This window comes from Bipolaris oryzae (genome assembly GCF_000523455.1).
Source record: "Bipolaris oryzae ATCC 44560 unplaced genomic scaffold scaffold_146, whole genome shotgun sequence".
Lineage (NCBI taxonomy): Eukaryota > Fungi > Ascomycota > Dothideomycetes > Pleosporales > Pleosporaceae > Bipolaris > Bipolaris oryzae.
Window position 1 is genome coordinate 24,955 of NW_006911422.1, and position 26,626 is coordinate 51,580.

At 51.9% G+C, this 26,626-nt stretch overlaps 8 protein-coding genes across 8 annotated transcripts; 4 read left to right on the forward strand and 4 right to left on the reverse strand.

The window, feature by feature from the left end:
- Positions 1–223: 223 nt before the first annotated feature.
- Positions 224–2,606, reverse strand: COCMIDRAFT_8049 (uncharacterized protein; the record flags this gene model as incomplete). The annotated part of the gene is made up of 2 exons (XM_007692926.1): positions 224–2,493; positions 2,594–2,606. The coding sequence occupies 2 exons, from the start codon at positions 2,604–2,606 to the stop codon at positions 224–226; spliced, it is 2,283 nt and encodes a 760-aa protein (XP_007691116.1).
- A 1,061-nt stretch (positions 2,607–3,667) lies between these two features.
- On the forward strand, positions 3,668–4,495 carry COCMIDRAFT_8050 (uncharacterized protein; the record flags this gene model as incomplete). Its single annotated transcript, XM_007692927.1, has 2 exons — positions 3,668–3,736; positions 3,800–4,495. 2 exons carry the CDS (start codon positions 3,668–3,670, stop codon positions 4,493–4,495), a joined length of 765 nt encoding a protein of 254 aa, XP_007691117.1.
- Positions 4,496–7,712: 3,217 nt separating this feature from the next.
- Positions 7,713–8,966, forward strand: COCMIDRAFT_29005 (uncharacterized protein; the record flags this gene model as incomplete). Its single annotated transcript, XM_007692932.1, has 3 exons — positions 7,713–7,884; positions 7,918–8,065; positions 8,759–8,966. The coding sequence occupies 3 exons, from the start codon at positions 7,713–7,715 to the stop codon at positions 8,964–8,966; spliced, it is 528 nt and encodes a 175-aa protein (XP_007691122.1).
- Positions 8,967–9,785: 819 nt separating this feature from the next.
- On the forward strand, positions 9,786–11,489 carry COCMIDRAFT_103687 (uncharacterized protein; the record flags this gene model as incomplete). Its single annotated transcript, XM_007692945.1, has 1 exon — positions 9,786–11,489. One exon carries the CDS (start codon positions 9,786–9,788, stop codon positions 11,487–11,489), a length of 1,704 nt encoding a protein of 567 aa, XP_007691135.1.
- A 465-nt stretch (positions 11,490–11,954) lies between these two features.
- Positions 11,955–12,760, reverse strand: COCMIDRAFT_29007 (uncharacterized protein; the record flags this gene model as incomplete). Its single annotated transcript, XM_007692933.1, has 4 exons — positions 11,955–11,965; positions 12,396–12,513; positions 12,547–12,596; positions 12,631–12,760. 4 exons carry the CDS (start codon positions 12,758–12,760, stop codon positions 11,955–11,957), a joined length of 309 nt encoding a protein of 102 aa, XP_007691123.1.
- A 1,924-nt stretch (positions 12,761–14,684) lies between these two features.
- COCMIDRAFT_103710 (uncharacterized protein) lies at positions 14,685–17,820 on the reverse strand (the record flags this gene model as incomplete). Its single annotated transcript, XM_007692946.1, has 3 exons — positions 14,685–15,126; positions 15,178–17,545; positions 17,751–17,820. 3 exons carry the CDS (start codon positions 17,818–17,820, stop codon positions 14,685–14,687), a joined length of 2,880 nt encoding a protein of 959 aa, XP_007691136.1.
- Positions 17,821–18,415: 595 nt separating this feature from the next.
- On the forward strand, positions 18,416–23,359 carry COCMIDRAFT_8053 (uncharacterized protein; the record flags this gene model as incomplete). The annotated part of the gene is made up of 2 exons (XM_007692928.1): positions 18,416–22,204; positions 22,259–23,359. The coding sequence occupies 2 exons, from the start codon at positions 18,416–18,418 to the stop codon at positions 23,357–23,359; spliced, it is 4,890 nt and encodes a 1,629-aa protein (XP_007691118.1).
- A 391-nt stretch (positions 23,360–23,750) lies between these two features.
- On the reverse strand, positions 23,751–24,524 carry COCMIDRAFT_29010 (uncharacterized protein; the record flags this gene model as incomplete). The annotated part of the gene is made up of 1 exon (XM_007692934.1): positions 23,751–24,524. The coding sequence occupies one exon, from the start codon at positions 24,522–24,524 to the stop codon at positions 23,751–23,753; it is 774 nt and encodes a 257-aa protein (XP_007691124.1).
- Positions 24,525–26,626: the final 2,102 nt, after the last annotated feature.

Here is a 26,626-nt window from a genome sequence, read left to right on the forward strand (position 1 = left end):
CTACATATGTTAAACCAAGAAACCCATAGAGAACAATGCTTCTCTCGAGTGCTACTACGCGGTACAAGCGCTACATTTCATGCCAAACACGGGCTTCATGACAAAGAAAATGTAAAAAAAGAAAAGAAGAAGAAGAAGAAGCCAAGGTATACCCAAAACGAGACTGGGGCCATCCAAGTTGACCTGAAAAACTCCTTGCCAATGACGCGGTCACACATTCACATCAAACCTCATATCGTGCTCTCCCTCGACCAGTGACTTCGTTGCCAAACAGACGGCCTGCATCGACGCAGTACCTGGCCTCTCCTTGGCCGTCTCTTCCAACCTCACTGCCCCAGCACACCAACACTGCATCTAGGATACCGCCGAGGACACCTTCCATAGCGCCTAGAGCACCCCACCCAATTGCCGCGCTAATCAGACCAACGACATAAGCATAAAGACTGCCCTTGTAGGGCACCGTGCCGTTGCCTAGTTGAAGCATGCGTGCGGTCGAGACCCAGCCACCAAAGCCAAGTGCTAGCGTGATGACCCAGCGAATGGCATGAAGCAGGAGTTTGGCGAGTCTGTATGACTGTATTGATGGCCGACCGTGGTCCTTGAACGACCTCGGGCCGAGGGTCGTTGTTGGGGATGCCGCAGAAATAAAATTCATTTGCGAAAGACCCAGTGCAGCCTGGTTCAGAGGCACGCCATGAATGGACGCAAAGGTCAGAGTGAGTGGGTTCGTCAAGGCAGCAATCGGAGTCGGCATTATCGAGTAAGCGCACATGCTGATCAAACCGGAAATTCTCCTCGGGAGAACAATGAGCGGCAGGCGAACTACAAGGGAAATGAGCGTTGATAGACAAATCGTGCCAGCCATGGTATATGTCGCGTGGCTGAGCGAGGCTTGAACGACGGTCCTGGGAGAAGGTGCCGGCACGCTGTTGCGATGGAAGTACCACTGAGAAACGGTTGCTGCTGTAGTCGCCCTCTGCACACCTGCAATAACAGCCAAGACCCAGAAGTAGTCCAGAAAGAACGCAATACCAAGCCACCATGTGCTTGCATCGATGATCCACCGAGACTTGTTGCCTGCAAAGTGACCCCCAAGAAATAGATGTGTGAACATGAGAATCCAGATCCAGGACCAGACAATGACAGCGGCCAGTGTTGCTATGCCCACAAGGAGCAAGGGGAACTGCGCTCTCAGGATTTCGCTAGAAAACTCCAACATGCCGGTGGCCTTTTCCAGCGAATGACGCGCCTTGAGAATGGTATACACCCAGGAGCCAGCCAATAATAATGGGCCAAACGAGAGCCACCGCATCAGCCGGTCCTGGACGCTGTCGCCATGCCAGGACCCTTTGAAACTTGACACAAAAGGGTAGAAGAAAAAGGACACGGAAACAACTGGCACTGCCAGCAGCATCAGGCTCACCAAAGGCCGGGCAAAGGACCGTAGTAATGATAGCCATAAGACTCCGACTATGACTGAGACGAGTGAATAGACACCAATCAGGTGGAATGATGAGTGCAAGACGGTATAAATGGTGTCGCCCAACGGGTTCTTCTTGTTGGGTGGCGACTCTTGTAGAAATGAAATGAACCATGTGCCCAGAATGGCACACTGGACGATTATGAAGAGCTCAGCCCAGAAGAAGTTGTGGCGCGGCGCTATCGTCGGGTTCTCCGGTACGTCGTCGGGAACGGTTTGGCGATCCGGACTCATGGGCCGTGGATGCTCGAGCAGGGTATCCTCGTCGGTCTCCTGGGGTATGGGAAGGGTGTTTCGCAGCGGACTGCGCCCACGTTTTTGCCTTGGCATATTTCGAAACTGTTGGAATGATGGTGGTTGTTCGTCCTGATGGCCTATCAACTCATTTCGATCCACCTCTTCCATGCTCTCTCGATCTGTTGATTCGAGCTCGACATCTACCAGATTGCCTCTCCCCCGACTGCTGCGGTCAGTGGTTTCGGACAAAGGAACACTGGACTCTCGCTCTTCGTCGTGTGATTGTTTGGCGGTTGTAGACCTTCCACGCGCAGGCTTGTCGCCTATCCACGAGCTCTTGATTCCCCGCCCCAAACCATAAGCCGGAGAGTCGTGGTCACCCCTGTCTGCTTCTATGGTATGATCTGATCGTTGGACGAGGTCGTCTTCAACCTCGGATGATTCTGACAAGTTGCTTGCGCCAAACTGCCGCCGTGAGCGCTGCAGGGCATAGTGATCTGCCATTTCCCGGTCGTGCTCGACATGGTCGTCCTCTTCCCGGAAATCATCGGTAGCGGAGTAAAATAGAGGGGCGGGCGCATTCGAGGTTCGGGAGGCAAAAGCGAAGCGGCTCATGGCCTGCGAGTTGTAAGGGTTGGGCATGTTGCGGCGCTGGAGGTAGGTCTGGGCAGCGCGCGATGACGGGCGTTGCCTCTCGGGGGTGTTGCGGGTCAAGGTCGAGTCTGGCTGGCCGAGCGACAGGCGGGACTGCGACTGGGAGAGGAACTTGGATGCATCTGTGAAGCACGCATGTCAGTCACGCGAGTGAGGCAGAGGACCCAAGACACGAGGCGGTGGCCTTGTCACATGTACCTGATAAGGCGCGGGACTACGTACATTCGGAGAACATGATGGGCGGAACGAGCGATGGGCGGAATCAGAAATAGGTGGCTTTGCAGTGGCGGCCCGGGCCTATGTATTGTGGATGCAGCCCCAGGACAAGCGTGCAGTCGGGCGAGAGGTCAGCGGTGGTGAGGCGGTTGAGCGCAAGGGTACCGGAGTACAATGAGGCAGGCGCGGATGACGCAGTCGAAGAGACATGCAGCCCGACGCGACCAGGCTGAGTGATTCAGAATGACGACGGCCGGCGGGGTGGTGGTGGTGATGGCAAGTCCAGAGTATGGTGGTGGGAAATAGATTACTAGGGCGCTAGGACATGGGGCGCTATTGAGGCTGAAGCTATCGGGCGAGTTGCTGTCGATGAGCATTGCTCATCGTCGCAGAGCCAAGCCAGTGCGCGTCGGGTTATCGATAGCTGTCGGGGCCGACATCCTCGTGAACAGGACAGGACATGTACCCACGCGCCGCTATCCTCCCTAGCCTGCACGCTGCCATCCACCCAGCCCGCTAGCTACCCACATTTTTTTCAGGTTGGCTGTTGCCTGGAGTGTTCGACATGGCCGTAGAATTCACATGTGAATATCCTTGAAAGGGCACAGCCGTATTCTTTGTGCCGTCAAAGTCCACACAATACCGTCCGGAGATACTTCGGCTGACATGTCAAGCAGACATGCCGAGTACCAGCCATGGCGAAAAAAGAATAAAGGACGGATGGAACAGACACACATACGTACACTACTACCAGTACTTGGTTGGGACGTCCAAATCTGCACTATTCGCATTTGCAGTTACATCGTGGTTCGCCGTCTCCCTCGACTCAAGCGGCTGCCGAGCTATGACCGCATTCTCGAACCCTGACCTGACCTCACCTGTATCCCCATCGACCCAACTTTCCTCCCGTCAAACCCGCTAACACGCTTCCCACCTTGCCAACTGCTCGTACCTGCACAAAACCCGCGTCTCCAAACACGCCGTAGCTAGCCTCTCTCGCACGTTGTGTAGAGCATCACATAAGCCAGCCCTCCGAGCCCCGGCTCCCATACCCGCCGTCGCACGGCGTTGCAGACGATCATGGCTCAGCCATGGGATTACATAGCAAAGATCGTATCCCTAGGCGACTCCGGATGCGGTAAATCAAGTGTATGCGACGACAAAAACATCGCCAATATGGCTCGCTCTTCCCCAGCGCTGACCGTAATGTAGCTCACAGTCCGGCTGTGCGAAGGCCGCTTCTCACCACACCACGACGTAACCATCGGCGTAGAATTCGGCTCGCGCATAGTCCCCGTCGGCCCCCCAGCCTCATACGCCCTCAACATCAACAACCCCTCAGCCGCGGCCCAAGCACAAGCCCCCGTCTCCCCCGCGAAACAAAAACAAGAACAAAAGCACATGAAGCTGTCGCTCTGGGATACCGCCGGCCAAGAAACATACAAGAGCATTACGCGCAGCTACTTCCGCGGCGCCTCAGGCGCTTTGCTTGTCTTTGATATCTCGCGCAAAAACACCTTCCTCTCCGCAACCTCGTGGCTGCACGACCTCCGTCAAATCGCCGAAGAAGGCATCGTCGTCGTCCTCGTCGGCAACAAATCCGACCTCGCCTCCGAAGCCACCGCAAACAAGCGCCAGGTCTCGCGCGAAGAAGCAGAGGAGTGGTGCAAGGCAAACGGTGTCATGCAGTATGTGGAGACGAGCGCCAAGAGCGGTGAGGGCGTCGAAAGAGCGTTTTTGGAGGTTGCAGAGAGGATATACCAGAATATCGAGGCGGGGAAGTACGATTTGAATGATCGGAGGAGTGGGGTTAAAGGGCCTGGGGGTGGAGGTGCGAGTAGAGGTGGTGTCAATCTTAATGATGCGAGTAAGAAGGGGAAACAGCAGGGTTGGGGGAGTTGTTGTTAAGGGAACTCTCTGGTATTGCATGCAAAAGGGAATTGGGATTGGGAATGGCACTGTTCTGCTTTTTTTTTCTCGCAAACAAGATATCATAATGAGGGATGTTTGAATGTAACATCATGGCATGGTCTACCTCTTCTATTATTATTATTATTATTTTTGGCTCCCTCAAACGGGTTTGAGCATGCCCAACTACGTTAGGGTATCGTATATGTTGTTCAATAGAGAATACCTTGTGCATAATAGCCCTTGGTTTCCACTAACTACTCATACCTTTAGTATTCAAAATATAAACACACACACACTCTCTCTCTAGTCAAAATCCAAACCCCCCCCCCCCACCTCCCCATCTCCACTTTTATGTCATCCATCTCGTGTCCTCCCTTGCCTACTATATACCCTTGCAAACGGGGACGGGGACTCAACGGCAACGCACCGTCAGAACTACCAGTAGGGGCTTGCACGCACAATTGCGTAATTAGCTGCTTGGCTTAGGCGACATGTGGGGAGGGGTGGCAGGTGTCAAAGGCAAAATTCCATGCATGAAGCTTTGTTTAGTGTAGAAGAGAGATTTTTTTTTCCCCAAGTGGGTTTGCGAGTCCCGATCTTTTTTTTTGCCACTGGTGGCTGGGTTAGTGTTGAGCTTATTTCTGTGGCCTGCATGTTGGAGCGGGGAGGGGGGGTTGAGTGGGGAGAAAGAGCACGTCAGTCTGTTTGCCTTAGTCTTGAGGATTTACTACAAGATAAAAAAGTTGTGTTTTTCGTTTGGTAGATGGGGTGAGGTGAGCGAGTTGAATGGCATGAAAAACGGAGGATGAGTAAGCCACGTGAGGTTGGACTTGTGCCAAATAGGCAATGAAGAGATGGAGGAAAACCTAGTACAAGTGGTTGTACAAAGTCTACGATATTTCTGTTTGGGAGAACTGTGGTTTTTGTAGGGAAAACATGGAAGTAATGTACATGTTTTTATGTTTGAGTATGACGGTTGTCGTTCAACGTTCCTTCCCTTCCTGCAAACCAACCAACCAACCAATCAGCCACTACCCGCTCGCCACACTAAACTCTCAGCTTTCCTCAAGGAACATTATTCATGACCTACACAGGACTATTGGGTAGAGCCCTGCGCGAACCATAATAAGGGGCCAGATGCAAGAAGGACCGTCCCGCCAGATAGCGACGGGTCCTATTCACTGGGGCTGTGTGTCGTTCGGCCGCGGTCTGGGTCGGTGGCTTTTTTTTTGGTGCAAGCGAGATGTGTGTGGCGGGTGTGTTGCATGGGCCAAGGGGTTGCGAGGTTGCTATTTTTGAGGTAGGTTTATTGGATTTTTGGATAGAGTTGTTGGGGAGATAAGAGAGTGGTACGTTTGCATGTGATGTAGGACGATGTAAGATTGCTAGATAGTGTTTGAAGGCGCTTGAAGTGCTTGGAGTATTGGGTGTGAGTATTAAGTGAATCAATTCAGCTACAGAGTCGTGGACATGGTTCGGCTTGATGCACCACTAGTACGGCAGTTCAAGTCACTGGAGCAGAGATGCTCAGCCACTTGAATCTGACCACTTTCCCACAATCTGGAACCAAGACGGCGACCAGTTGCTTACTCACTCAGTGCAGATTCCTCTTGTAGCACAGTCTTAGGACCAGAGGAAGAGGCAACTACCAAGTCTATGTCAAGTATGTATGACGAAATTTGCCAGTGAAATCTGCCGACCCCAGAATTCCTCAAGCACTGACCAAAGAGACAATCAGCGTTGACACCGATGGGGGAAAGAGCAAACTCCACCATGGTGGCAACACACGAATAGAGTGCGGGATCTCTTTACCCGTAAACCGCAAATCTCACCATCTCACATATCGAAAACGGGTATATCAAGTGGCCAACTCCACTATCATCGCCTGTAAACACCCATTTAGCCTACAAAATCCCTAGACCGCAGCAGTGGGTCCCGAGAAATCAAGCCTTGCTGCATCTCACGCAAAGATTGCGCTAAAGTTACCCCCCCAGGACGCCTTGTACCTGCACGCACCAAGGTGGAGATCAGCCCTACAAGTGACCCCATTGTTACTAAAAACCTTGGCCCCGGCGAGAAAAGGCTAAGATATATATGGGGCGGGCGGCGGCGGCGAAGCGGTGGGGCAACGTGTTCGCCATTTTCAGATGGGGGCCCGGACAAACTGAGAAGACTATTCACTTTTCTCGCGGAATTCTTACTCGAGATGGCGGGGAAGATGTTGCAGATGGAGGTGAAACTGGCAGTGCAAGGTGTCAGTGTCATGTTTGTTTGCGGAGACAATGGTGTGGAAAGGTAGTCGAGACTGTGACAAAGGACAGTCACTCATGCCTCTTGGATGTAGCACAAGGGCTGTTGCCGCCACATGTTTCCTTCCAATATGGCCCAGAATTAGTTTCTGTATATGTATTTGTCCGCGTTTGATAGCGATCGATGGCAATCTCGGATGTCTCTGTAAGGAAATGGCCACAGTGAGCAGGTGACTGTTGTCGGTAGGATAGCACAATGTAAGTCTCGGATTCCGAAAGCAGGCAGTGACAATGCACCGAGGTGTCCAAGTAGTCTGGGCAATTATGCCGTGGGATAAAGGACAATCTAGTATGTAATAACTCCGATGGGTGCATGCGCATCCAGACAATGCACGTGGGCTTGTGGAAGGCCATGTCTTGGTGGCATCATCTCATCAATGTGCTCAACGAAATAAGGCTGGAGGGCGGGCAAAAAGCCGATTGGGCGTATGGACAGGCAGGCATGTCGCTGTCGCAGTCGCAGCGTGTTCAGTGAGATGATGAGTCGAGGGGATGACCATGACCCGGGGACGCGGGACATGCAGCGGATGCCGGGGTGGGATGCAGTCACGAGGCATGGTGTGCCAAGAGATGTGAATAATGGACAAGGTGTTTTGGGGGCTCGGGTGGAGGAAAAGAAAAAAGGAGTATGGCACGGGCGCAGTCGGATACGGGGGGGGGAATGGGGGGACGCGTAAGTAGTGAGTATTGGAAGCCGTGGGGAAGTCCGCAAAGGCCATTGGGCCGTCTGGGGGTAATTGCACACAGTCTCAAACGGGCATCGTGAAGAGCAGTGTTGGAGGGGTGGATGCGTGGGATGCTTATTGCTTGGTAACCAGAGGCCCTGTGCTTTCCGCGAACCCCAATGTCACGCGTGATGCTGGACACGGGGCGCGTGCGAGTCCAGACGGCGGGTTACAAACAATATGCCGAGACGATTGCGAGCTCCTGCCATGTTCGAAGTGTATTTTCCGGCCCAGTCCCGCTGTTGGTATGGCCGGGGCCAGGGGAGGGAGAATGCGGTGAGGCAGAGGAGGAGCACTGTCGAGCAGGATTGCCCCATGTTGCTTCTTCATCCTGTAGCCGGCCTCAACACATGTACGTACTATTAGCATGCACATACACATGTAGACAAGTGTGTGAAGATGGGTGTAGTGTACTCTGTACTATACCAAGACGTGGCATGGTGTTGCAAGAGTGGATCCCCACGACGGGCCAGTATCAGCGTCCGCTGGCAGCGTGGGGAATGGATCACCATGGCAGCTTATCTGGGGGCCGGGTAAGCATAAGCAAGGCAAGCTCACCGTGCAGGTATTTTGTTTTTGCTTTCTTTCTCGAAGCCGCCAAAAGTGGGATTTGGGGCTTCGAAGGATGGGAAGGATGGGCGCTTGCAAGGCCCCCCTGAAATGGGCCTGTCTCGGCTTGTACCGACTAAGTAGTCCCGGTGGCAATTGACGTGGTAGCGTCATGGAACTGGAGTCGTCTAGAGCAGCGGCCAGATGGCCGGAGGGGCGGTGTCGCCGCCGCTCTCTTTGCCGATCTAATAATGGGTAGGGTGGAGATGGATATGGGTGTGGGCGTGGTGCAGATGCACACGCAGGCCAAGTGCAGCACGACTGGAGCGCCGGCGGGATGATGTGCTGCCCAGCGATACCGCATGAGGCTCAGCTGCAGGGCGCACACGCACGGCGCAGATCCCTTTGGTGGCCGTTTTGGCATTTTTGGCCATGGCATGGCATGGCATTGCACATGCTGCTGCTACTGCTGCCGCTGCTACTGCTGCCGCTGCCCACACGCCCAAGTCGGTGAACGAGTCGCGCTGCCATTTGCCTGCCCTATCTCTCAACGCAATCCCTAGCTGCGTCGGATGCTCTCTGGTGCTTCCGCTTTGAGACGCCCTCTCGTCCCAGCTGCAGCCCATCGACAAGGCCATGCTGCCATGCTGATGCTGCTACTGCTACGCTGAGCCCAGGGCGGCCAGAGCTGTCGTTGTCGCTGTCGCATTGTCGTCGCCGCCCATGCCATTGTGCTGCACGGCATGGCCATGCCAAGCCAGGCCTGGCAATGTGATGCAGGTCAACAAGAGCAACACCACCACCACTACCACCATGGCTGCTGCAGCCACGAGCATGAACGCAGTGCAGTGCAGTGCAGTCAGTACTATTGCTATCCTCGTGTAACCAGCCGTGGACGCGTCGGAACCTCACATTCCCCCACGCTATGCCACGCCACGCGCCTCCCCACGCCAATAAACCCCGTCGTCTAGCTGTGTCCCTATCACCACTACTCTCAACTAAACACTACACTATACACACTAGAGAGCGGCAAGCCACCGCGTCCTGTCAGTTGCATCACATCACTCAACCCACGGCGGGCGTGATTGCACATTCTGCATCGCACAAAATCGCCAGCCAGCATCAGCACTATCCTAGCTCACCGGCCCAATTGTGGCTCCCTTTCACACTCTTCACACCGCGGAGGCGGCAGCTGTAAAAGTCTGAAACTTTTATCCAGTCTAAAAATCGGGGCTCCGTTCCAAGAGACGCGTCAAAGGCCACAAGAAAAAAAAAAGCCTAATCGTCCGGTACCAGCCCGCCAAACTGTTCCTGCGCACCGGTCACCTACCCCCTTGCACGTACCCATCCCAGCTCGCCACCGCCCACCGACACAACACAATCCAAGCCGCAGCACCCGTCCCCCCGTCTCCCCACCCCCCCCTTCCTTTGGCGACTGCCCACGTTTCCCGAAGCACAGGCTATCAGCCTTCGTTTCCCGACTCAGAATCCACCATGTCTAGACCCTCTGAAAAAATAGGGGCCCCTACATACGCTATGGCGACTTTTTTTTTCCTGGCACTATGCTTACGAGACATGTACACTCGAGCCCACAAAAAGGACTGAGCATTCTCTTTATAAGCCATTGACCCTCCGCCTTTGTTCGTTGCCCATCCGTATCTTTTCTTCGTACCTTTTACCTACGTTACTCTTCCACACATAACCATGCCTCCCCAAGTCCCAAGGAACCTCCTGCGAGCAGCCCGCGCTCGGGCTGTCTTCCAGTCCACCAGGCCATGCCACCGCGCCTCTCCCATCAGATTCCAGTCCACTGAGGCTGTTCGGCAAACCCCCTCAGAGGGCAAGCCCATCTACAACGCCCCACCCAGGGAGTTTACTCACCGCAAAGAGGAGAAGATTCCCTCCTCGGCTTCGACACAAGCTCGTCGCGCGGTAGCATCCCCCGTTAAGCTCAACACCCAGAACCTTGCACAGCTCCAGAATGTCTCCATTCCCACCTACAACCGACAAGGTGTTAAGCAGGGAATCGTCCACGTTGGTGTTGGCGGTTTCCACCGAGCCCATCTTGCTGCTTACGTCGACACGCTCCTCGAGCAATTCAACGTACAGGACTGGTCCATCTGCGGTGTTGACCTTCAGCCATTCGCCGCTCCCATGCGCGATGCCCTGAAGCCCCAAGATAACCTTTACACCATCATCGAGCGTGCCGCCGAGGGTAGCAGCGCCCGTGTTTGCGGTGCCATTACCGATTACATGTTTGCTCCTGACAACGCCGAGGCTGTCGTCGCCAAGATGGCCCACCCCGACACCCACATTGTTTCCATGACCGTCACCGAGAGCGGCTACTACATGAATGAGAACACCCACGAGCTCCAGGTCGACCACCCTGATGTTGCCGCCGATTTGGCCGGTGGACAGCCACCTCGCACCGTCTTTGGTTACCTTTACGCCGCCATGGCTCGCCGCCATGCCGCCGGTCTCCGACCTTTCACCGTTCTTTCTTGCGATAACATGCAGAAGAACGGTGACATCAGCCACGACATGCTTGTCTCCTTTGCCCGTCACTTCAACCCCGAGGTTGCCGAGTGGATCGCCAGCAACGGCGCTTTCCCCAACTCCATGGTCGACCGTATCACTCCCCGCACCAACGACGAGGACAAGGTCAGCCTTGCCCAGCAGTTCGGTGTTGAGGATGCTTGGCCAGTAGTTACCGAGCCCTTCCACCAGTGGGTGCTCGAGGACAAGTTTGTTGACGGCCGCCCTCCCTTTGAGAAGGCTGGTGTTCAGATTGTTCCCGATGTCCACAAGGTCGAGGAGTACGAGATGATCAAGCTTCGTCTCCTCAACGGATCCCACTCTGCCATGGGTTACGCCGGCCAGCTCGCTGGCTTCAACTACATCCACGAGGTCATTGGCCACCCAGTGTACCGCCAGTTCATCATCAACATGATGCAGCAGGAGGTTAAGCCTCTTCTCCCCCAGATCCCCGGTGTCAGCGTCGACGACTACTGCACCACCCTCCTCGGTCGTTTCTCCAACCCCACTCTCAAGGACGAGCTTCCCCGTATCTGCCTCGGTGGCAGCGGCAAGATCCCCCAGTTCATCATGCCCAGCATTGCTGAGCAGATCATTGCTGGTGGTCCCCTTCGCCGCCTCACCCTTGTAGCAGCCGCCTGGTTCCGCTACAACAACGGTGTTGACGATGCTGGCAAGGCATTCAAGGTCGACGACCCAATGGCCGAGGAGCTCCAGGCCCACGCTGCACAGGGCCCCATGGCTCAGCTCAACATCAAGAGCTTGTTCGGTGACGATCTCCGCAACGACAAGCGCTTCGTTGCCGAGCTTCAGACTGCTCTCGAGGGTCTCGAGAAGCACGGCGCCATGGCCATGATTGAGAAGTATGCATAAGTGCAAATGATTTTAGAAGGAAAGAAAGAGATACCCATTATCGTCACGAAACTTTTTTATTCTTTTTTACTTTAGAATCCAAGGATCACCAATGGGATTGGGAAAGGGAAAGGGCGGTACTACTTGCAAGGAGTCCAAACACAACATACGAAGAGCGGTGTGTTGTGTGTTTTTCGTGATCAACATCACTTGGGGGCGTTTGTTCATTTTTCTCGTCGAAACCAAAAAAGAAAGTTAGAGCGTTTTTTCCTGCCTGGCATTGCATCTACTTTATTATCTAGCAAGCGATCTTGTTTTTTTTGAGCTTTTCTTCTTTCAAGCACATCAGACATAGAAGACTTTTAATTGAAGAAGATGCAATCTTTTTATTTTGACTTGCAATTGAAAATGTGATCAATGTCCCTTTTTCTTTATAAGAAGAAACAACCTTATCAATGTATACAGGAAGTAAGTAAGATGACGCAATTAAAAATTATCTATAACATGTCTATAGGAATACTGTAGTTCAAGTATTCGGCTAACGTGACTACAGCACTTAAGCGAAGTAGAACTTCGAATACAAAAACATCCTTTTTTAGGTAACTAGCTGCTATGCATACATACCCTTGTCTTCTCGTCACACCACGTGATTTTCGCACTTGATATCTCTTCGTTTTTTCTTACCTAGTTCCGCTATCTTACTCCCACCACCAAGTACACTACTATCAATACAAATATCTCTGTTGCACTTCACCATTACCTAAACCCCGCGAACAAAAGTCACAATTGCATATGGACAGACGTTCGACACAAGAATGTACCTCAACTGTCATTATTCGCGGATTTCTAGATGGGCGTGTGAACAGGCAAGTCCGCCTTATTCACGCGCAGGCTACAAACAGTTATGTCGTCATCGGAATCACTCACGTCCTTCCTCCTCCTCATCCTCCGTCTCTGCTTCCTCTCTCTCTCCCTCTTCCCCTTTACAAACAGACACTTCAATATCCCTGATTCCACCGCCAGCCTCATCTCCTTCTTTCTCACTCTAAGCACACAAACTTACCAATCTATTACGTACAACCGGACGAAACCTGCTTCCATCCCTCCGTCGTGCAAATGTACACGTTGCTAGCAAAGCATGTTATCTGTCTTTGATTATTACTTCCACAGATAAGCTGGCGTTTTGCAAGTTCTTCAGCAGCAGCAGCGGCGGGGGCAGCGGGGTTGGCGGTTGGGGCTGCAAGGATGGATGTGGCGCTTAGGCCGAAGGATAGGAGGGTGAGGAATTGCATTGTTGGATCGGAAAATTATATGGTTGGAGATGAAAGGAGGGGGAGGGGGGGGAGTATATATACACGGGATAAGTGTCCACAACAACGAGTAAGATACCCCGTATATAACAAGCCCACTCTTGTCCTTCGAGAACCGCCAGGTGCCGTAATTGTGAAGTGTGTGGTGGACCCAAAGGTCCGAATCTACCAGTAGCTCGGCCCACAACGTGGGAAATATGCATGGAGTGTCTCCTATAGAAGCACCAAAAGAGGGATTCATCAGTTGTTCAATCCCGTCTGATAAATATATCTAATGCCCATTCGCATGTCTACTCTTATCTCCAACTTCATATATCACTGCGCTTACCTCACCCTTCACCATCGCACTACCTTGTATTCCACTTCATCACCCTACACAGTTCATCCAGTCCCGCCCATTCCCCTGAACGAAGCCAAGGGGATCTGCCCGAAATAGGCCGAGGAAATGGTGATGTAACACAAGAAACAAAAAATCGGCAAACACGCTTTAAGCAAGTACTACGCCCAATCACATACGTTAGAACATGCTGGGATCCGAACCAGCTGTATCATGTCTATTTTGCAATTAGCTTGGAATAAACTAATCTAGATTTGTTAGTATTTTACTAACAAAAAAGATAAAGCCTGTTTTTTCAAACTCTTGTTTAGATTATTGATAAACGTTAAACAGTGTTTGATAAAACTGCTTTTAAGCATCCCAATGAAAGCTTTGTTGGCCTGTCCCTCTCTAGCAGAAAGGCACAAAGATTCGCAGCAAAAAAAAAAGCTTACAGTAAGGGAGATTTCCAAATAGCTGTACGAATAAGCATAGTGTGGGAAGGGGTCATTTTTCGTTGTAGAATAACTGGAGTAAATCTAGCAATCTGCCAGAACTATACCTTAAGTGCGTACGTACGTATACATACACCCCAAAGCAACCTCGAAAGCACAAGCGCCCCTCCCTCTCTTCAAAAAAAAGCCACTGATCCATCCCATGCTTTTACTTTACTACTTACCCTTTCATCTAACCCCATAAACCCAACCAACAGCCCGATATCTCTCTCTCTTTCTCTCTCACATCCCACACTTATATCTTCTTTCCTTCCATCCTTCAGAAAAAAACCAACAACATATCCCAGACTCTGATAACCCCCTAACAAAAAAAAAGACGTCCTACTCTACATTCATACCTACACCCACACCCACAAAGTTACACTTCTCAATTTTTTTTTAATTAAGTAAAGTACACGTACAACCGCAAGCTATTACGTGTACATAGTAAAACATCCTATTAGACCCCCCCCCCCCCCCCTCAAATAAAAAAGAGAGAGAAAGAAACAATCTCGGATCAAAATCTTTTCCTCGTATCCGGTTCTATACAAGGGTCGAGTAGACTAAAATCTTACCATGTACGATATGTGAGCTATATCTGGTATTTGAGCGTGAAGATCTTTATATAAATAAAGGGTTCATTTCTTATTGCATATGTATGTAGTAAGTAAGTAGGTAAAAACTGAGAAGAAAGAAAAAGAAGAAGAAAAAAAATATTTAAAAGGGCTCATAAATAGCTATCCCCCCAATCCCCTTACCTACTTGAGGACTCGTTCAATTTCTACTTGTATTTTCTCGAGACCAAGAAAAACTAGTTAGTTTGGGTAAAGTGGTCTTGGCAAGACCATGCACACCATCATCATAGCCAAGCCTGTTTCACGTATAATCGCATTAATATGTGTACACATGTTATGTTTTGCTTGAATTTACTAAACAAAAGCGTCGTGGAGAATTTTCTTTTCAAAAAAAACTCCGAACTGCTCAAAATTCTAAAAACCCCCTGGTATCATTAACCCCATACACCTCCTTTTTGTTTCGTCGATTACTTCATTTATTTCCAATCATCCAAGTCTACGTTCACCACTAAAAAAGACACCTAACTAAGATATGCTGCCAATGCCTGCTTCGAAGTATCGTCGAGTCGCTCCTGCACAATCTTGACAATGCGACCTCCATGACGCGCGTCTGCGTCCTTGAGATACTGACTGACCCACTGCTTGACATCGGCAATCTCGGGAAATGGGTCACGAGGTGCCTTCTTGCACGTGTTGAGTTGTGTGAAGCCAACACCAAAGCCAAGCTCATCGACGTCAGCATCGGGGATGATATCGTCCGCGGCTGTGGGAACGGGTGGATTGACCAAGAGCTCAATCAATCGCTGAGTCGTAAGTGTCCAACCCTTGGGGTATCGATCGACAAACGCTTGCGAATCACCAAGGGTCTTGGTAAAGGATACCACGGCAGTTTTGCGGTCCGTGGGACGTGCAAGTTTCTGAGTATCGGGCAAGATCACTGTCAAGTAGATGGGCTTGAAAACACTATTGTAAAGTTAGCGGCCGTATCAACATTTTAACAAGTGCACGACTTACTCATGCTGAATCTGGTCAGTGACACTGATGAAGAAATCAGTGCCAAGCCCCTTATCCAGTCGGGCCGAGACAAAGTGGTAAAAGGCAATGAAGCGTTGCTGGAAGTTCTCCGTCTTCATGTTGGACAACCTCGTCAGCATCAGCTGGAGAATAGTGACAAAGTATGGCTGGAGTGCATCGGCTGGGATATTAGCGACGACCGACTCGATGAGCTCGAATGAATAAGTTTCGTGTGCCTTGCTGGTGACAAGCTTTTGGAAAATACCCAGAATGGGTTCCAAATGCTTGTTGGCGACAATGTGTTGGGCATCGCGAGAAACCATGGCGCTGAGGAGACGGGCCAATGCAGGTACGTTACCACGCTGCTCCCAGACGGCACCCTGGATGATGATTGCAAATAGGCTTCTGTAGTATTCGCTGAGCTCGCCAGAGGGGTTCGCTTCGAGCAGTGCAGAGAATATTTGGAAGATGTAGGGAGAGAACTCCTCGACATTAGCCTGCAGACAAGCCGCAAACGGCTCATACAGCTTCTCTTCGAAGAACTGAGGGTGCTTGGGCGCACCAAATCGAACGAGCGCGCCTATGCCCTCAAATAGGTAGTATTGGAAGCGGGGATTGCTGGGATTGTGCCTGATGACTTTGACAATGTTGATGAAGTTCTGGAGAACTGTTTCGCAAATTGGCAAAACGCCATCGCGCACGAAAATGAGCACACGCATAACACACTTCATCAGGAACTCGTTTTCCTGAATCTTCTCAGGGGCAGAGTTCTTGGTGATGAGCTTGAACAAGTGCGCCAGAAGATCCTTGGACGACGCCTCCACGTCAGCCTTGGGAATGATAGGCTGTCGGTTGGCGTCAGTCATGAACAGAGCGCGTTCTACAGCAATAGCCGCATATGTGTGGATGACATAGTTTTCGTCGCCTAGTTGGTTGACGAGCAGCGGGAAGGCAGCACGCCACAGGTCGGGTGATAGCTGGCTGCGGAAGACGTAGAGGAACTTGATGGCATCAACTTTGAGGATTGGTGAGGCACCTTGTGCTTGCAGATCAGCGGCAATATGCGCCTGGAAGAACTCGAGGATGTTGACATTTTCGTTGACGCTCATTACACCCTGGCCAGCGGTCGCGGTACCCTTTGCAGCAATAGCAGTGAAGAGGTAGACTGCAGTGTCCTTAGACTTCCAGTTATTGGCAGTGTCCTTGGCATAGTCCTGGAGATAGGCGTCGATATAGGTCTTGGAGGTGCTCGTGACAAGTCCCTCGAAGCGAGCCATGAGTTGGCGCAAGAAGTTGGTAGCAGCGCGTCTGCGGGTATCGTTGTCTGAGCCCTCAAGATCTCTTCTGATGAACTCAATCGGCTCGTCCTCGAACAATTCGATATCAGACTCGCGCAATGTCAGATTGGGCAGAATGACTTTTTCAATCACCTGGACCAAGACGTCCTGGTTATTAAAGGCGGCGGCGTGTTGTGTCGAGGCCACTGCGGTAAGGAACTGCAGCGCCTTGCTGACTAGAATGTCGTACTTTGTCTCTAGCCCGACAGACATTAAGAAGCTCCAGGTGCTCTCGATGAACTGGCCCAGATGCGGACCGAAAACATCTTCGTACTTTTGGATGTAGAGCATGAGCGCCTCGAAAATACCGGCGCGCACATACTCCTGTGGCCCCGACTCGGTGTCGTCGTCTGTGTGTAGGGAGGGGTTGTCGTAGGTGAGGTACTTGTGGAGAAGTCCTGAGATGACGGTGATGTGGTCTTCAAAGACGGGAGGCAGATCCTGGCATGAAAGATCATAGAAAAGCTTGATCAAGAGATCGAGCGTGGTAAAGGCGTTCTTCAGTGTCTCGGGGTTGCCCTGCGAGTTTGTGATGAGGGCATCGGTGTTTTCGAGCAGTTGGAGGAAGGGTTGGCCGAACTTGGACAGGACGTGATTGATCTCAGTGAAGAGGTCGTCGGAACGGAAGAGGGGCCGCCATCGTTTGAAGATGGAGTGTGCGACTTGAAGTACGCCATTGTTGACGACTGTGTTGTCGGGGGTAAGGCGCGAAATCAGATCGTCGACCAAGGTGTCCCATCTCTGCCAGAAGTCGCTGTCTGCAATGGCGCTGATGGCCTCACCGAGCTGGGCCTGCAGACTTGCTGGCACCGAGACCATGAGGCCTATCAGCTCTCTCTTGATTGCGACGACCTCGTCCTCGGGCAGCTTGTAGTTGCCATCTTCGTCCACCCAATTCCGCTTTATGAAGTTCTTGAAGTAGAGCGCGGCAGCTAACCGTGTAGTCTGCGGGTTGGCGTCCGAGGCGACAATCTGGAGGAGTGTGAGGGAGAAACCGGGCTTGGTCTGTTCCTGGGCAATGGCTGCTTCGGCTGCGAAAAGTTAGTACGGGGGGGGGGGAGGCGATGGAGGGGTGCGGTGAGAGGAAGTGATGCGGTCACACACGGCGTAGTCGTGCATATACATCTATTCTGTATCGTCTACATAGTGCAGACAGTTGAAGCAATGTGCATTGCTTTGGTCGTCCACATGCTTGCACTATGGTAGGGGCAGTGATAAACAAAAGACGGTACTCACCCTGCTTGTTCTGGCGGGGGTCCAGACTGGCCTGGAGGAGTTGTGAGAGAGTAGCCATGTCTGTGGCCATAGTGAAGAGGACGGAACACGGGAGTAGCAAGACACAGGGGGGCGACAAACGGGCGAAGGCGAGGCAAAGGGCGACGAGGAGAAAAAAACACCACGACAAGTGTTTGGCCGTTGGTTGCTGTTTGGGGCCGGCCGCCCACTTTACTGCGCTAGTAGGCGGGAGCTTTGGCGCGCGGAAGAGACAGGGATCAGGTACCCCAGACGATGAAATTCAGCCTGCCGTGGTCTGCTCTGCCATGCCATGACAAGACGCCCTCCCTTCCTCTCTCCTCCGCTCCTCACGCCCCTACGACCCTCTCACACCACCGCCATCCCTTGGCTTCGCCCGCTCTTCACCCCCGCCTCTTCCTTCACTGTCCCCCGCCTCCCCGCTGCCCTCGCTCGCCCGCAACAGCAGATGGGCACCGCCAGCCCCGCCGCCTCGCCTACCAGCCCGGATGATAGCCTCGATGAGTTTGCGCCACTGTCATAGCCCTCTCCTCTGCCTCTGTCTTTTGCTGCAATAGTCGCCTGCCGTCCCGCCAGCCCAGGGACTGCATTCACCATCGCCCCTCTTCCCCACGACGAGCCGAGCCCCTCTCGCGACACCGAGACGCATGTCTCCGCCGTTGGACCATGCCGCCCCAGACCGCCGCTCCTCCACCCAGGCCCTCTTCACGGCTTTTCGCTCTCTCACCGGCGGCCGTCTCAAGAGCCCTACCCCGCCGCCCTCCATCTCTTCGGCCACGAGCACACCTGCGCGCACTCCCTCGCTCGGCACCATCCGCTCCCACTCGCTCTCTAGCCCGCATCCAGCCGACAGTACCCTTCAGCGCATCAGCCAGGTCGCCGGCCAGCGCGCTGTCAGACCCGTGACGGGTGGGCCTCCAGAACTTGACGACCTTGTTGGCCAGCTCGACCGGAGCCACCCGTTTGCGGACAGGGCCGCGGTTGTGGAAAAGATATGCGCCATCCTTCATGAGTACCCCGTGCAGAATGTCCTGGCCCTGTGGTCCGTGGCTAGCGACCTGCTCCTTCCGGAGCAGCCAGACGAGGTCGCTGAAGTGGGCTACAAGCTTCTCAAGGCCTGCGCCTCACTCGCCAACCTGACCAGCATTGAGCGCACCGTCTTCTTCGACGCGGCCTGTTTGCGCAAGACTGATCGCTTTTTCGACAAGAGACTCGAGGTCGTCACCACTCTCACGCACGATGGTCGCGACGTGGAGTCTTGCGAGGCGGGCATCGTCTCTTTTGTCTTGACCTCGCTCGATACCTGTTTCCTAGCCAGCAAAGACGCCTTGAACGCCCAGAGGAGCAAGTCAAATGGAAAGAAGGCGGCTGCAAACCCGCCGCAAGAGGTCGCCAACATGTTCCGCGCATTCCAGTTTGCCATTGACATTTGCAAATTCAACGCCAAGGTCTTCACCGACGACGACCTGGATCTCTTGATCAGAAGGACTGTCGCCATTTGCAAAGCCACATTTTACAGGCCTGACGTCGAGTGTGGAATCAAGCTCTTTGATACCATCATCACATATGTCCACGTGCCCACAAAGTCACTTCATCCTTGCTTACAGGTTCTGAGCGAAATTCACAAGAGGATCCCTGGGTTTCAAGATCAGGCGTGGAATACTCTGAGCAACCTTTTTAAGTCCCATGTTGGCCAGGCTGCGATATCCGTCTTATTGCATATGCTCTTGGATGGCCCTACGCAGGACAACTTACAGGATGCTGAAAAGAAAAGGCTCGACAGCATGTATACAGGCACTACCCTAGTCCTGCGTCTCCTTCTTTTGGAAAATGGCCGCAATGAACTGCCCAAGGTGCCCATGTCGTTGCTTTTTCCTGCGCTGAAAGCATCCATCCAAAGGCCAAATACCGATCAGGAACAAATTATCATCAGTTTGATAGACACCGTTCTCGATCAAGACGGTATGAGAGACTTACTCCTGGCCGAGAGCGACTTGGGAGACTTGCTTGAGGTAATCTGTGTATGTGCTGAGCGTGATGATGACCGCCTTCGCGCCAAAGATGGCAAGACATCAGATACCCTCAGTATTGAGAAGAAAGCCTCCTTTGACAGACAACTGTCTCTCCCCGATGACAACAGATCGAGCAATGGCCGTCCTATGGCCCGACATCGGTTTGCCTCGTACTCACCGCCTATTGGTGGAATGGAGCACGACGACGATGTAGGACCACACGATCAACGCGCGGCATTACAGCACGAGTTTTCGCGACGGGATGCTGCAGATGGCATTTTCAAAGTATTGGCTAAGCTTGATCATCTCAGCGACGCATTTGATTTTGTTCAGCGCGAAGCTACCATGAATCTCTTTTTGCGTCTTGCACATCGCGCGAGCGATGCAACGGCAGAGCGAACCATCCGCTACTTTGCAGACGAACGCTATCTCAACCCCTCAAACGAAGACTGGTTGCATCTTTGCCAATGCCTTGTTACAGGCATCTTCAGCGACTCTACTCGACCACGCTCACTTCGTACCTTGGTCATAAAGGTGCTGCGGGAAACTTACGACACTGTAGAGCTGTTGTGTGAGGGTGATGCCGTGTTTCAATGCCAGGACCTTTTGCTCAACCGACTTGAGCCTGAAGACGATATTGAGGTCTTGCAGGAACTCGTAGACTTTGCCCTATACGTTGCTGATCAAGCATCTTTTGATCGCTTTTCCCATGTGGTCCGTCTCTTGAAGAAACGTCTGGATCGCCCGCAGCCTGCACTACCAGTCCCGTCCGCACCATGGCAACCCCATCCATTTTCCACTAAAGACGACGGTTGTTCCCCGTGCAATGTAATCACTACTGTCTATGTGCGGCTATTTACTCGCAGCGTTATTCATTCAGCACAGAAGACTCGCCTTCTTTACGAACTATTACGGGAGATTGCTGGGAGTGACAAATATGCGCATGATGCGCGCCTGACAGCCCTCAAGCTATTATTCCGTTTGCGTGCCGACGCTCGCTTTGCTCTCATAGTCAACGCTTCATCCGAAGGCCAGAGGATTGCTGCCGAGTTATGCCGCACAGAGGAAACAGCTGTTACTGAACGGAGCGATGAAACTATACCAGGGGACCACGCTCGACCAGAAGACCATCCCTCTTGGAGAGAGAATCGGAAGACCTCTGGAACTAGTCCTCGTTCTTCCCTTAATCGCCACTCTGGGCGCCAGGTTGCCGCTGCGGGTCGCGTATCAAGGCCGATACCACCTCTATGGATGTATCCTGGTCCGAGGGGCCTGCCCGAAGAGCCATCACACGAATCCAGTCGAGTTGTCTTCTCACACATCGATGCTTCAGAGTATCCTCTTAGCGACAATATCTTGGACATGGAAATCACACTGTGGCTCGAATTGATCATCTCCTTGCTTCAAAGACCGCCTGACTGGGAGATATACTCTTATGTCCTCACACATCTTGGTCCCCAGCTCTCTAACCAAGCATTAGTTCGCAGTTGCGTTGTCCAACTTCGAATGCTACGAAATGTTCTTTGTGAACAAGTACGAAATGCAAGCTTCCACGAACCGCCACCCCACACTCTTCTCAAAAAGGCTGATGTGGCGGTTTGCCTGTTTCACGCGTTGACTGTTCTCATCAGTTACCACGAGTACTTCGAAAAGAGCGAGGAGGATGATTTGGTCAAAGCGTTCTTGCAGGGCATTGTACAATGGGACAGAACATCAAAATGGTGTATACACGCACTCTCTGTGTGTTGTTTTGAAATTCCTCTTTCGGTCAGCAAATCTTTGGACAGCATCGTTCAGAAGATGTCGCAGATCATCACGAAGCCAGCTACAGCGATACACATTCTGGAGTTCTTGGTATCCATGGCTCGCCTTCCAGAGCTCTTCAAGAACTTTCGTGAAGACGAGTTCAAGCTCGTCTTTGGGGTATGTTTCCGCTATCTGCAACACATTCGCGATCAACAAGGCCGCACGAATGGAAATCCGACCCAAAACGGCCATCGAACTTTGAGGCACAGTGGTACATCAAGGGACTTTGCAGTAACATCAGATGCTGGCGCGACGAAACCGAGAAGCGTTGAGGATGACCTTCCTCAATACCTGAATTCGCTTGCCTACCATGTCATTACATTCTGGTTCATGGCCTTGAAGATGGAAGATCGGCCAAAACAAATCCCGTGGATCACGAAGAACTTGTACTTCACAGACAGCTCTGGCCGTCCGGTCATGGAAGAACAAGGGCAGGTCATTGTAGATATCATGAACATGGTCGCATACACGGACCGCGATGAGACGACACGTGAAGAATTCTCCGCCAAACCTGGGGATGGCGAGATTTGGAAAAAGACTTGGATCGTGGGCAACAGCATAGTAACAATAGAGACTGCTGCCAGGACCGGCACGTCTCTCGTAACAACGCGCCGACCGGTAAGTTACCCCTCCCCATTGAGCATATCAGAACAGTCTGCTAACTGGTCTTAGTGCGGGACCAGATACATCAAAGTCCGCCCACTGCTTACATCACCCCCACGGCATCAGGTACCCATCACAATTGGTCTTGCTTCCGAAGCATTTTATTCCGACTCTTATGTTGGCATTCTACCAGAAGACATCTTCCAATCTTTCTACGCACCTCTTGACCTCACTAATCCACCAATTCCTCTGCCCGACGATGAGCCAACGCGCCGTGCTATTGCTTCTTTTGACAGGATTGCAACGGTTGACAACTACAAAGTAGGAGTCATTTACATTGGCGAAGGGCAGACAAACGAGCGGGAAATTTTCATGAATGATATCGGATCGCCAGCATACACATCATTCCTCAGTGACCTAGGCACTCTCTGTCGCCTGAAGGGTGCTAAATTCAACACTGGAGGTCTTGACACACGCGAAGACATGGATGGCGAGTTCACGTACTGTTGGCGTGATCGCTGCATGGAACTCGTTTTTCATATCCCAACAATGATGCCTACGAACCGCGACGACGAAATGACTTATCCCAACAAGAAGCGCCATATCGGCAATGACTTCGTCAACATCATCTTTAACGACTCCGGCCTACCCTACAACTTTGATACATTTCCCTCGCAGTTCAATTACGTACATATTGTCATTTCCCCAGAGTCGCGAGCCAGCTTTGTAGACCGCCGGCTGGATGCAGACCCAGAGGGCAGAAACCGCTATTACAAAGTCCAAGCTATTTCGAAACCTGGCTTCCCTGACATATCCCCTGCTGTTGAGACCAAGATTCTTTGCGGCAAATACCTTGCAGACTATTGTCGTCTGATTGCCATTAACGCAGTAGTTTTCTCCAGTGTATGGTTCATTCGAGAAGGAGGCGAATCAAGCTCGTCCTGGCGCAACAGATTGCGCGAGATCAAACGTCTCCGAGAACGATATGGCGCAAACAATGCTCCACCAAGCTATCCGCCACCAATATCGCCCCCGGCAGGCCAAGGCCTCTCAAGCCCACCATCCAGAGAACAGAATCTGGTTTCGCCGTTTCAGCGGCTTAGCATCGCGACCCATGTTACTGATGGCACCAGCCGCAGCTCCATTAGCAGCTCTTCACACGACGTCTGATGTCGCGCACCAAAAGTTGTTTGTTGTTTGGTGTTTCAATCGGCATTGCCAAAAAAATATACCCAGGGATTTTGCTTATCACACACTCACAAAAGTTTTGTTTGGTTCTTTCTTTGCAAGCGGGAGGGTGGAGAGGCTAACTTCCTGTTGATGCATTTGCAATGGCGTTGGCGGAAGTTGGACAACTGCTAGGCGAAAAAAAGTATATCATTGTTAGCGCTTGGGAATCTACGTCAACCAAAAATGGAGACGATGCAGGCAAAGTGGAAAGAAGCTTTTTTTCTCTTGTATCTTTTATTCATATTTGTACGCAGGCTTTAGATGTATATCCCTAGTTGCACGACTTCTCGGCTCAAGTACACAAAGTTACACACTACAAACAACATCCCTACTACCTGTTCTTCCGTCGAATCTGAGGCTGAAAGTCTGTAACTGGACTCTCACCCATCATATACCCGTTGCTCAGCTTGTAGAACTGAGCAATCTGCTCACGATCGGTATCCTGAAGCTTGGGCGGGAAATTGTAACTCATAATCGAGTTGTAGTTGTTCGTCAGGAACTGAATCGCGCCGTCGCCCTCTGGCTGGAGATCCTTGTCATCATCCCCCGTAATGGCGAATTCGTGGCGCAAACCGAGTATATGCCCGATCTCGTGCTGGAAAATGTTCTTGAGGATAGGGATGGCGGATGTGTCAAAGGCGCGTGAGAAGACGACGACGTCCTGGTCAACTTCGTGGGGGAAGAAGGCGCGGGCGAGGATGTTGAGACCCGGTCCCACGGTGGGGTTGGGCTTGTACACGAGGTAGAAGTTTGCAGTGTCCTGGTCTTTGGTCTCGGAGATGGAGACGCCGAGTTCGAGCTCGTTCCATGTATCGGCTGCGTCCTGGAAGGTTTGGGCTGCGGTTTGCGCTTGTTGCGGGGATGTAAAGGTGTCTTCCTGTACGAAGTACTGGAGGACTCTGCCGTCAGTGATGTGAATGTCCCAGCGAGGAACGATGGTTCTGAAGCCGACGACGATGGAGTCGGGCTCGTCTGAGTTTTTGTCGTTGGTTGTCCTGTCTGAGTTGGAGATTGGGGCGGGACCGAAAGAAGGATCTTCTTCTTCCTGCGTGTCGCAGGGATACTTGGTGAGTTCTGAGACGGGAATGAGTTTAGTCTTCGCCATTGGAGGGACGATAGGGTTGGTTCGACCGGAGGTTAGGGCTGCGACTGCACGTTCGTTGATGTCACCACACCAAGGATCAAATTTAAATGCGTCGGCCAGTTTGGCAACTATGAGGAGATTTTTGGGAGGAGTGCTGAATGATGATTCTTGCCTTGCGTTCTGCCTCCCTTATATGCTCTTTCAAATCTTTAATGGCCAAGATCAGGCCCTTGAAGCCTTGTGGTTCGCTCCTCGATTCTGCTTCAGCTTGCTACAAGACACTGCATGCAGTTAGCTTTCCAGCTTTTCAGCCTTCCTGCCTTTCAGCCTTCCAGCCACTCTACAAGGCCATCTACGAAAAGGAACGCTTTAGCGACGCCATAAAACTCAAGATACGAGTTAGGCGAGGGACTACTCTTGATGTGGGATGCCGTCGTACCAGAGCCGCCGGGGGCGAATGTCGGCTTGTCAAAGCCGATGCAAACTGCCGCATCATGCATACATCACCTACATAGCGTCGCCTAAGTTTGATATTTACGATTGGTGCCGTGTGATTCCAAATGTAGTTGATTTGTGTTGTTCAGAAGGACAGGTTATCGGGCCGTCCCGTTTCCTAATACAATGACAATTATAACGCCCATTGATCCGACTGGTCTGGCTGCACCAGATGCCCATTGATCTAGCTGAGCCAGCTGGGGAAGCGGATACTTGGACTAGTTCGAGCAGTTACATTGATGGGCATTTGGTGCAGCCAGCCTCCCAGATCAGCCAGCCCTAGCAAATCAATGGACATCTGATGCAGCCAGATCTGCTGACCTAGCCAAACCAGTCAGATCAATGGGGATTCCGAGCAGCTGAATTAGGCAGCCTAGCCAGATTAGTTTGATCAATAGGCATCTAGGCGGACAGATCAGCCAGCCCAGCTAGATTAGACTAACCAGAACTAGTAGATCTCATTGGTTGGTCTTGTACAGAGACTCAGCGTCCAACTCGGCAATGTTTGGAGGGCTTTGGAGATATACAGGATGAGGCAGACAGCGATGTCGCGTTCAATGCCGATGTGATCGTTGGTATTTAATGGCCAGAGCTGCTGAAAAATGCACGAGAAGTCCTCTGCCTGCTTAACGTCGGCCCTCATATCATCATTTTTTGCTGTTCCCAGGGACCGCGGCGGCGCCGCCGCCGCAGCAAAGATACTCTTCGCGCTCGAAGCCCTAAGAGGGGAAGATAATGATGTGGGCGCCTTCTAATAAGGCCAGGTGGAAGATCCTATGCAATTCGCCATACAAGTCTACCCGTCACGGCGGCCCTGTTGGCGGATGGCACTGAGGAGACCCGTCAATTCTTGGACAGTGTAGAAGCTATCATGGTACTACCACATGTGCAGACGTTCAAGACTTACGAGAATACGCATGATTGAGATTGAGGCAATGTATGTGCGCACGTTTGGGTCCATGTCCAAGGTTCTAAACTGCATCAGTTCCGCAGCCTTGGTCCAGAGTTGCCGCGTCAAAAGGCTCAAAGACAATCGCATTCGTTAGGCAAATTTCTATACGGGCACACGGCAAGCCATCATCGACGCCTCGCGATATGTTAGTATTGCTAATGATGAACTTGAGAAGTCATAAAAGAAGGTCCAGGCACTTTTCCAAAAGATTAAGGACGACTGCAATGCCTTCGAGATAAAGATCAAGTCAATTGACGAGCTGCTTGCGGTCAAGCGAAAAGAACTCAACGACTAATTCACGTGGCGGCCGTGGAGAGGTATGGTGAACCGAATCCGCCTTCGTGAAGCGGTACATCAAAGATGTGAACTTTGAGAAAGTAGTCAAGGGTTGGATCGCTGTGGACGCTGCGTGTGATGTATGGAATGACATGTTTTATGCGCAGGGATATTCGTTGCCTGCAGACTTTGAGCTGGAGTAGGGACCCATAAGATAACTACAGGAGCAAAAGCTTCAAAGATTTTATAAAAGCTTACAAGTCTGTTGATATAAATTCACATTTGGCGTATAATTTTATCCCTTCGCGGTCGTGCGATTTGATCGTGACTGCTGATGGAGAATTCGAACTGCATCCATCCGTGCACATGACTTTCTAGAACATTATTAAGCTTTGAAGAT